The sequence below is a fragment of the Megalops cyprinoides genome, chromosome 9, assembly GCF_013368585.1.
Source record: "Megalops cyprinoides isolate fMegCyp1 chromosome 9, fMegCyp1.pri, whole genome shotgun sequence".
Classification (NCBI taxonomy): domain Eukaryota; kingdom Metazoa; phylum Chordata; class Actinopteri; order Elopiformes; family Megalopidae; genus Megalops; species Megalops cyprinoides.
The window spans coordinates 15240323-15252458 of NC_050591.1; the positions used below are offsets into that span (position 1 = coordinate 15240323).

The 12136-nt window shown below is 54.5% G+C and overlaps 1 protein-coding gene across 4 annotated transcripts in view; it reads left to right on the plus strand.

Annotated features, from left to right (window-relative positions):
- LOC118782807 (Down syndrome cell adhesion molecule-like protein 1 homolog) overlaps positions 1–12136 on the plus strand; it is a 110671-nt gene that overhangs the window by 69863 nt on the left and 28672 nt on the right. For 3 of the 4 annotated variants that reach the window (XM_036536374.1, XM_036536375.1, XM_036536376.1), the window contains exons 7-8: positions 302–598; positions 11016–11288. In XM_036536374.1, coding sequence (XP_036392267.1) covers positions 302–598; positions 11016–11288 — 570 coding nt within the window. Of the gene's footprint in view, positions 1–301; positions 599–11015; positions 11289–12136 lie in introns of those variants that run through there. The other variant, XM_036536373.1, reaches the window with a different exon arrangement.

The following is a 12136-nucleotide window of genomic DNA, read 5'->3' on the forward strand; positions in this document are numbered from 1 at the left end:
TTGGCAAAGGCATTTTGCTTTTATGCGCGGAAAGGGACTTATTAGGGATTTGCAGCAGTCCATCTGCAAGAAGCCCAGGAATAGCTGGAGAGAGTGAAAGCGCATTACACATTTATAAGATGGAGACAAGCTATTATGACAATATTGCCCATATAGGTGAAAGGCGCCGTGCTTCAGGCCCAAGCAGTTACCAGGGGAACGACTGTTGAATTGAGGCAATGTACGCGCTCGCGGCTTGTAGAGCATCTGAACTCAGGGCTGGGTACCCGGTCCCCCCCCCCCTCTCTGTCCCCCTCCGCAGACGGGACGCCCCGCATCGTGGCCTCCTTCAGCGAGCGGGTGGTGGCCCCGGGCGAGCCCTTCTCGCTCATGTGCGCGGCCAAGGGGGCGCCACCGCCCACCATCACCTGGACGCTGGACGACGAGCCGGTGGTGCGGGACTCGGCCCACCGGGCCAGCCAGTACACGCTGTCGGACGGCAGCACGGTGTCGCACGTCAACGTCAGCAGCCCACAGATCCGCGACGGGGGCGTGTACCGCTGCGCCGCTCGCAACTCCGCCGGTAGCGCCGAGTACCAAGCGCGCATAAACGTAAGAGGTGCCTGTCTACTTTTCAATATCGGCCGTAGGGTTCTCCCCTCCCCCATCCCACCCCACCCCACCCCCACCTTCCGATGCTAACCCCAAACTGTTTGTGTGTGTGTGTGTGGGTGTGGGTGTGTGTGTGTGTGTCTCGCTGTGGTGTGGAGGGTGGGGGTGGAGGCTGTGGGAGGGGGAAGGGGTGGGGATGTCTGTTCGACTTCACCCTCTGTCTCCTCCTCTCGACTCCCCACCTTCCACTCTGCCCCCTGCATCTTCCTCCTCTTCATTCATTCCATCTCTCCCCTAGAGTTCTTTTTCTCTCTCTCCACCTTCCTTCCTCCTTGTCTCCACGGCTGTTTCTTCCTCCCCTGAGTTCTGCTTTGGGATTTTGTTTGGACCCCCTCCCACCATATGCTGGTCTGTGTCTGTCTCACTCCCAGCTTTGGTGCCTGTCTGCTCTCTGGAGCTGAGATGGTCAGTACCATGGACAGTGCACCAGGGCCCAGGACTATGAATCAGCACACTGGCTAGCGCTCATGCGGAGCAAGAGAGGGGAGGAGGAACACAGAGAGAACAGAACACACACAGACACACACACACGCACAGACACACACATACACACACATACACACGCACACACACATACACACGCACACACACATATGCAAACACACATACACACACGCACACACACACATATGCATACACACATACACACATACACACACACACACATGCACAGACACACACACACACACACTCACACACACACACACACACACACACACACACACGCACACACACATATGCATACACACATACACACACACACACGCACACAAACTCACACATACACACACACATGCACAGACATACACACACATACACACACATACACACACACACATGCACAGATACACACACACATACACACACACACACACATGCACAGATATACACACACACACACATACACACACACACACAAACTCACACATACACACACACACATGCACAGACATACACACACATACACACACACACACACACGCACAGACACATACACACATGCACAGATATACACCCACACACACACACACACACACACACACAGCACAACAGCCCTGCTCCACAGTACAGCATTGCAGAAAGCAGACAGAGGTGTTGGGGAAACAAGGATACCGAACAGGGACAGAACGGGAGGATGAGAGGAGAGGAGAGAGGTGGAGGATGGGCAGAAAGAGAAGGAGTCAGTGGGGGCGAGACAGAGGGAAGTGGACAAGGAAAGATGGGGGGAATGGGTGAAACACAGGCAGAGAGACAAAGAGACAGAGAGGAAACAGAGATGGTGACAGTGAGCGACTGAGCGTGAAAGATAGAGATTGAAAAAAGAGGGTGGGAGAGAGACTTGGAGAGTGGGGGGGGAGACAGACGGTGAGGGACATAGCGGGGGACAGAGGAGAGGAGAGTGGGAGCAGGCGGCGCACTGTCAGAAGGAGTGAAGGTGAGCCCCGGTGACAGCTTCGGTGATATCGCTGTCTCTGTGACGAGCAAGGGGGACGCATGAGACAAAGACCGGCTGTGACAGGAAGCCTGTATCACTGCCCCGCTCGCGGGCACGCCGCGCCGACACGCCCCTGCACTCTCCCCCTCTCTTCCTCTCCCTCTGTCCATCTCTCTCTCTCTCTCTCTCTCTCTCTCGCACTCGATGATCCTCGGTTGTGACATGCCCACCTGCTGTAAGGAGGGATGCCAGGACAATCAGTAGAGTGAGAAGCAGCTCAAGTGCCAGGGACTTACCAGTCAGAGCAGTAATACTAACTGACACAGCCTCGCACTGATCCCCTCACACACGCACTGACACAGCCTCGTACTGATCCCCTCACACACGCACTGACACAGCCTCGTACTGATCCACTCACACACCCACTGACACAGCCTCGCACTGATCCACTCACACACCCACTGACACAGCCTCGCACTGATCCCCTCACACACGCACTGACACAGCCTCGTACTGATCCACTCACACACCCACTGACACAGCCTCGCACTGATCCACTCACACACACGCACTGACACGGCCTCGTACTGATCCACTCACACACCCACTGACACAGCCTCGCACTGATCCACTCACACACACGCACTGACACGGCCTCGTACTGATCCACTCACACACCCACTGACACAGCCTCGTACTGATCCATTCACACACCCACTGACACAGCCTCACACTGATCCACTCACACACCCACTGACACAGCCTCACACTGATCCACTCACACACCCACTGACACAGCCTCGTACTGATCCATTCACACACCCACTGACACAGCCTCACACTGATCCACTCACACACCCACTGACACGGCCTCGCACTGATCCAGTCACACATGCACTGACACGGCCTCGCACTGATCCACTCACACACGCACTGACACGGCCTCGCACTGATCCACTCACACACGCACTGACACGGCCTCGCACTGATCCACTCACACACCCACTGACATGGCCTCGCACTGATCCCCTCACACACGCACTGACACAGCCTCACACTGATCCACTCACACACCCACTGACACAGCCTCACACTGATCCACTCACACACCCACTGACACAGCCTCGTACTGATCCATTCACACACCCACTGACACAGCCTCGTACTGATCCACTCACACACCCACTGACACAGCCTCACACTGATCCACTCACACACCCACTGACACGGCCTCGCACTGATCCAGTCACACATGCACTGACACGGCCTTGCACTGATCCACTCACACACACGCACTGACACGGCCTCGCACTGATCCACTCACACACCCACTGACACAGCCTCGTACTGATCCACTCACACACCCACTGACACAGCCTCGTACTGATCCATTCACACACCCACTGACACAGCCTCACACTGATCCACTCACACACCCACTGACACGGCCTCGCACTGATCCAGTCACACACCCACTGACATGGCCTCGCACTGATCCACTCACACACACACACTGACACAGCCTCACACTGATCCACTCACACACCCACTGACACAGCCTCACACTGATCCACTCACACACCCACTGACACGGCCTCGCACTGATCCAGTCACACACCCACTGACATGGCCTCGCACTGATCCACTCACACACACACACTGACACAGCCTCACACTGATCCACTCACACACCCACTGACACAGCCTCACACTGATCCACTCACACACCCACTGACACGGCCTCGTACTGATCCATTCACACACCCACTGACATGGCCTTGCACTGATCCCCTCACACACGCACTGACACAGCCTCACACTGATCCACTCACACACCCACTGACACAGCCTCACACTGATCCACTCACACACCCACTGACACGGCCTCGCACTGATCCAGTCACACACCCACTGACATGGCCTCGCACTGATCCCCTCACACACGCACTGACACAGCCTCACACTGATCCACTCACACACCCACTGACACAGCCTCACACTGATCCACTCACACACCCACTGACACGGCCTCGCACTGATCCAGTCACACACCCACTGACACAGCCTCACACTGATCCACTCACACACCCACTGACACAGCCTCACACTGATCCACTCACACACCCACTGACACGGCCTCGCACTGATCCACTCACACACACGCACTGACACGGCCTCGCACTGATCCACTCACACACGCACTGACACGGCCTCGCACTGATCCAGTCACACATGCACTGACACGGCCTTGCACTGATCCACTCACACACCCACTGACACGGGCTCGCACTGATCCACTCACACACACACACTGACACAGCCTCGCACTGATCCCCTCACACACCCACTGACACAGCCTCACACTGATCCACTCACACACCCACTGACACGGCCTCGCACTGATCCAGTCACACACCCACTGACATGGCCTCGCACTGATCCCCTCACACACGCACTGACACAGCCTCACACTGATCCACTCACACACCCACTGACACAGCCTCACACTGATCCACTCACACACCCACTGACACGGCCTCGCACTGATCCAGTCACACACCCACTGACACAGCCTCACACTGATCCACTCACACACCCACTGACACAGCCTCACACTGATCCACTCACACACCCACTGACACGGCCTCGCACTGATCCACTCACACACACGCACTGACACGGCCTCGCACTGATCCACTCCCACACGCACTGACACGGCCTCGCACTGATCCAGTCACACATGCACTGACACGGCCTTGCACTGATCCACTCACACACCCACTGACACGGGCTCGCACTGATCCACTCACACACACACACTGACACAGCCTCGCACTGATCCACTCACACACACACACTGACACGGCCACGCACTGATCCACTCACACACACACACTGACACGGCCACGCACTGATCCACTCACACACCCACTGACATGGCCGCGCACTGATCCACTCACACACCCACAGACACGGCCACGCAGTGATCCACTCACACACACACACTGACACGGCCTCGCACTGATCCACTCACACACCCACTGACATGGCTGCGCACTGATCCACTCACACACACACACTGACACGGCCTCGCACTGATCCACTCACACACACACACTGACACGGCCTCGCACTGATCCACTCACACACCCACTGACATGGCTGCGCACTGATCCACTCACACACACACACTGACACGGCCTCGCACTGATCCACTCACACACACACACTGACACGGCCACGCACTGATCCACTCACACACCCACTGACATGGCTGCGCACTGATCCACTCACACACACACACTGACACGGCCTCGCACTGATCCACTCACACACACACACTGACACGGCCACGCACTGATCCACTCACACACCCACTGACATGGCCGCGCACTGATCCACTCACACACACACTGACACGGCCTCGCACTGATCCACTCACACACGCACTGACACAGCCACGCACTGATCCACACACACGCACTGACACAGCCACGCACTGATCCACTCACACACACACACTGACACGGCCTCGCACTGATCCAATCACACACACACTGACACAGCCTCACACTGATCCACTCACACACACACACTGACACGGCCACGCACTGATCCACTCACACACCCACTGACATGGCCGCGCACTGATCCACTCACACACCCACTGACATGGCCGCGCACTGATCCACTCACACACCCACTGACATGGCCGCGCACTGATCCACTCACACACACACACTGACACGGCCTCGCACTAATCCACTCACACACCCATTGACATGGCCGCGCACTGATCCACTCACACACCCACTGACACGACCGTGCACTGATCCACTCACACACACACTGACACAGCCTCGCACTGATCCAGTCACACACGCAGTGACACAGCCACGCACTGATCCACACACACGCACTGACACGGCATCGCACTGATCCAATCACACACACGCACTGACATGGCCTCGCACTGATCCACACACACGCACTGACACAGCCACGCACTGATCCACACACACGCACTGACACAGCCTCACACTGATCCACACACACGCACTGACACAGCCACGCACTGATCCACACACACGCACTGACACAGCCTCACACTGATCCACACACACGCACTGACACAGCCACGCACTGATCCACACACACGCACTGACACAGCCACGCACTGATCCACACACACGCACTGACACAGCCACGCACTGATCCACACACACGCACTGACACAGCCTCACACTGATCCACACACACGCACTGACACAGCCACGCACTGATCCACACACACGCACTGACACAGCCTCACACTGATCCACACACACGCACTGACACAGCCACGCACTGATCCACACACACGCACTGACACAGCCTCACACTGATCCACACACACGCACTGACACAGCCACGCACTGATCCACACACACGCACTGACACAGCCTCACACTGATCCACACACACGCACTGACACAGCCACGCACTGATCCACACACACGCACTGACACAGCCTCACACTGATCCACACACACGCACTGACACAGCCACGCACTGATCCACACACACGCACTGACACAGCCACGCACTGATCCACACACACGCACTGACACAGCCACGCACTGATCCACACACACACCCACTGACACAGCCACGCACTGATCCACACACACGCACTGACACAGCCTCACACTGATCCACACACACGCACTGACACAGCCTCACACTGATCCACACACACGCACTGACACAGCCACGCACTGATCCACACACACGCACTGACACAGCCACGCACTGATCCACACACACGCCCACTGACACAGCCACGCACTGATCCACACACACGCACTGACACAGCCACGCACTGATCCACACACACGCACTGACACAGCCACGCACTGATCCACACACACGCCCACTGACACAGCCACGCACTGATCCACACACACGCACTGACACAGCCACGCACTGATCCACACACACGCACTGACACAGCCACGCACTGATCCACACACACGCACTGACACAGCCACGCACTGATCCACACACACGCCCACTGACACAGCCACGCACTGATCCACACACACGCACTGACACAGCCTCACACTGATCCACACACACGCACTGACACAGCCTCACACTGATCCACACACACGCACTGACACAGCCTCACACTGATCCACACACACGCACTGACACAGCCACGCACTGATCCACACACACGCCCACTGACACAGCCTCGCACTGATCCACACACACGCACTGACACAGCCTCGCACTGATCCACACACACGCACTGACACAGCCACGCACTGATCCACACACACGCCCACTGACACAGCCTCGCACTGATCCACACACACGCACTGACACAGCCACGCACTGATCCACACACACGCCCACTGACACAGCCACGCACTGATCCACACACACGCACTGACACAGCCACGCACTGATCCACACACACGCACTGACACAGCCTCACACTGATCCACACACACGCACTGACACAGCCTCACACTGATCCACACACACGCACTGACACAGCCTCACACTGATCCACACACACGCACTGACACAGCCTCACACTGATCCACACACACGCACTGACACAGCCACGCACTGATCCACACACACGCCCACTGACACAGCCTCGCACTGATCCACACACACGCACTGACACAGCCACGCACTGATCCACACACACGCCCACTGACACAGCCTCGCACTGATCCACACACACGCCCACTGACACAGCCACGCACTGATCCACACACACGCACTGACACAGCCTCACACTGATCCACACACACGCACTGACACAGCCTCACACTGATCCACACACACGCACTGACACAGCCTCACACTGATCCACACACACGCACTGACACAGCCACGCACTGATCCACACACACGCACTGACACAGCCACGCACTGATCCACACACACGCCCACTGACACGGCCGCGCACTGATCCACACACACGCACTGACACAGCCACGCACTGATCCACACACACGCACTGACACAGCCACGCACTGATCCACACACACGCACTGACACAGCCACGCACTGATCCACACACACGCACTGACACAGCCACGCACTGATCCACACACACGCACTGACACAGCCACGCACTGATCCACACACACGCACTGACACAGCCACGCACTGATCCACACACACACCCACTGACACAGCCACGCACTGATCCACACACACGCACTGACACAGCCACGCACTGATCCACACACACGCACTGACACAGCCTCACACTGATCCACACACACGCACTGACACAGCCTCACACTGATCCACACACACGCACTGACACAGCCACGCACTGATCCACACACACGCACTGACACAGCCACGCACTGATCCACACACACGCACTGACACAGCCACGCACTGATCCACACACACACCCACTGACACAGCCACGCACTGATCCACACACACGCACTGACACAGCCACGCACTGATCCACACACACGCACTGACACAGCCACGCACTGATCCACACACACACCCACTGACACAGCCACGCACTGATCCACACACACGCCCACTGACATGGCCTCGCACTGATCCACTCACTCCCGCTGGGTGTCTGTGTGTGGATGTGTGTAGAAGTGGGATTGTGAAATTGCCCTGTTTGTGACAATATAAGTTGTGTGAATGTGTCTCAGTGTGTGTATGTGGTTGTTTGTTCATGAATACATGGCTGGTAGCATTTGTTCAGGAGTGAGTATGTGGTTGTGTGTGTGTGTAGATATGAGTGTGTTTTTGTTTAAGAATATGTGTGTGTTACTGTGAGTTTATGAGTGAGTTTGCATGTGTATGAGTGTATATTTTTGTGTATGCATATCTTTGTAAGGGAGGGAGCGTCTATGCGGGTGTGATCGTGTTTGTTTATGAGTGACTATGTGTATGTGAGAATGTGTGTGTTTGCTTTTGAGTGAATGAAAATGACAGTGAGTGAGTGTGTTTATATATGAGTGCTTGAGTGTGAGCGTGAGTATGTGTTTATATATGTGTGTGTGTATATGTATGTGTGTGTGTGTTTGTTTGTGAGTATATGGGTGTGTGACTCAGTGTGGTACAGTGCGACAGCAGTTGTTAATAATACATCAGGGCCTCACTTGTCAGAGCTGGGACTTCAAAGCCCAACACACACTGAGATACAGGAGACAGAGGGAGCAGAGAGAAGGACACATACACACACACTCTCCCCCCCCCCCCCCCACACACACACACACACACACACACACACACAAGCACACACTCACATCACATGCCATTCTCTTTCCCTCTCTTGAATACACACAATCCTAAACTATTGTCATTCTCTCTACCATATATACAGACCTCCATCCTCTCAGTCCGTTGTCTGGCTAATACATGAACCCTGTCTTGTTGCATTGTCTCATGCCATTCTCTTCATGCTTCTGTCCCTTCCCCGTCACTGCGTTCACGTACTGTCCCTGTTTCCTGCTCACTGCCGTGTCCTCCCCGCATTCTCCCCCCGTTGCGTTATTGTCATAATTGTTCCCAATTTGCTTTCACGTGATCGTTTTCTCCATCTTCTCTTTTGTCTCCCCATTTGGTGCAAGAACAGAATCCTTGTGAGTAAAGGGGGCGTGTCCTTGGATGCCAAGCTCTCCCCCAATTACACGGCAGGGCCAAACCTGGTCACCAAGGGCAACTGCCCTGCAGCGTTTATAGAACCAGTCATTGAAAACAGTCAAGCAATAGTGCAGATACTCGGCCTGCAGACTGGTGCTCTTGCTCCTTAGGGTTTTTGCTCGAACCGTGAAAGTGACCTTCAGCCAGTTATTGATCCCTTGTGCCTCTAGCCTGGGACCACCAGACACCACCCGGAAAGGGTGCTGATCAGTCAGTCGGTCTTGACTGTGCTATGGACAAGGCTTCAGCAACACAGACAGAGCACCGGTGCTCCGAACACTGATTAAGCATCAAGGACGGTTCCATCAATTGATGTGCTGCAGAGAAGTAGAGTCCCCCAAGAGTTGGAGCACAAAGAAGCTCTACAATGCGATTCTCTCCACCTGATCTAGCAATCCGCCCCACGCAGGGCTTCTGTTCTTACCTCTCCTCTGAAATATTATTGGTGTTATTGTGATTATTGCTGTAACTGTGACATGTGCCTTACAGTGGAAATGCATACACATATCAAAGCTGTATGACATAACATGAGTAGATGTGTATGTGGCCGGGCCAGTAAGATGACCCCACCATACAGGCCTGATTGAATATGAATTTGCTGTGCTTATTGAGTTTTGCCCTAGTGATGCATCACACAACCTTATATGTGGAAGGATTACCTTTGACATAAACTCATGCATTTGCTATTGATGGCAGACTTTCCTGGCTACCACTCAGGTTTGCTTCAAGTTTGCACTGAGCATTCTCACATGTACCAGGTCACTGACATGCAGTATATACTGTACAATCATAGAGAAATGGAATGTGTTGTGGGCACACTGAACTCCCACACATTCTTACATTCTCACCCTCTCTCTCTCACTCACACACACACACACACACGCACACACACACACTCACTGCACTCACAGTCTGAACAAATGCAATTGGGGGAGAGGGCATTCTAACCCCCTCCTCTCCCCTCCGTTCTTCCTTTATCTTCCTCCACACTCCTCCTCTACTTTCCTCCCCTTGTCTGTCCTGCTCTGTTCCTCTCTCTGTCCACTCTCCCTGCTCTCCCTCTCTCTCTCTCGCCCTCCCCCCCCTCTCCCTCTCTCTGTCTCACTCTCTTCCTCACTCTCTCCATCTCTCTGTCTCACTCTCTCCCTCTCTCTGTCTCACTCTCTTTCCTCACTCTTTCCATCTCTCTGTCTCTCTCTCTTCCTCTCTTTGTCTCCGTTTCCTCTCCTCCCCCTCTCAGGCTCCCCCAGCATACGCGCCATGCGTAACATCACCGCCGTGGCCGGCCGCAACACCTTCATCAACTGCCGAGTGATCGGCTACCCCTACTACTCCATCAAGTGGTACAAGGACTCCCTCCTGCTGCCCGACAACCACCGGCAGGTGGTGTACGAGAACGGCACGCTGAAGCTGAGCGACGTGCAGAAGGGCATGGACGAGGGCGCCTACGTCTGCAGCGTGCTCATCCAGCCGCAGCTCTCCATCAGCCAGACCGTCTACGTCACCGTCAAAGGTCAGGGGTCGCCGGGCGGCTGGGCTGCAAGTCCAGGAAGGTGCACGTAAAGCTCACGCCACGTGTCTGACCCACACCATAACCCACGAGCAATTCACATTTGTTCCTCTTACGAAGTATTAAGCGCATTGCAGGAGCACTCTGGGCACCTGCTTGTAAGGTCATTTTAAGGTCGTTTGAGCTGCCCTTGCCTGACTTTTTACTCACACAAAAGTTTGTTTCCTTTTAACATTGTGGAGCTCTGTTAATAGACCCTTCATTCATTCATTCTCTATGAAAAATATCAAAGAAAAAAATTGCTTTTAAGTGGCGACTCAGGTTGGTGAGTTCTGTTCCTCACTGGACGCTCCCCATGCTCTCCTCTGATTGGTTCATGGGTTGGATTTCTTTGTCTGGATTAGGGCATTGGGCATGACATGAGGGTTCCAGTGAGAAGAACAGTTCATTACAATGTGTTCCTCACAGACGGTCTATTTACATAATATTAACATTATGTAACTTTTGACAGCGGCAGGCATGACTTGTCTTTTCATGTCACTGATGTGAATTAAGGTTACCAACACAGACTCCTATCACTGGTGGAGGACTACCAGGACATAACTGTGCAGATAGGCTTAGTATAACACACACCTCTTCAACGCTACTCTCATGCTGTTTTCTTAGATTTGTATTTCTGATATTTGAGCATGTCCTCAGAAAGTAGGTCCTTCATGGAAAAAAGAATTCATGTTAAAAAGCTGTTGAATCACAATTCCTGATAATGATCATTACCAAAAATAGCCACTGAAGCCCTTTAAGGGCATGGGGTATTTCTAAACGTATTCATGAAAAGCAGGCTGTCTATAAGT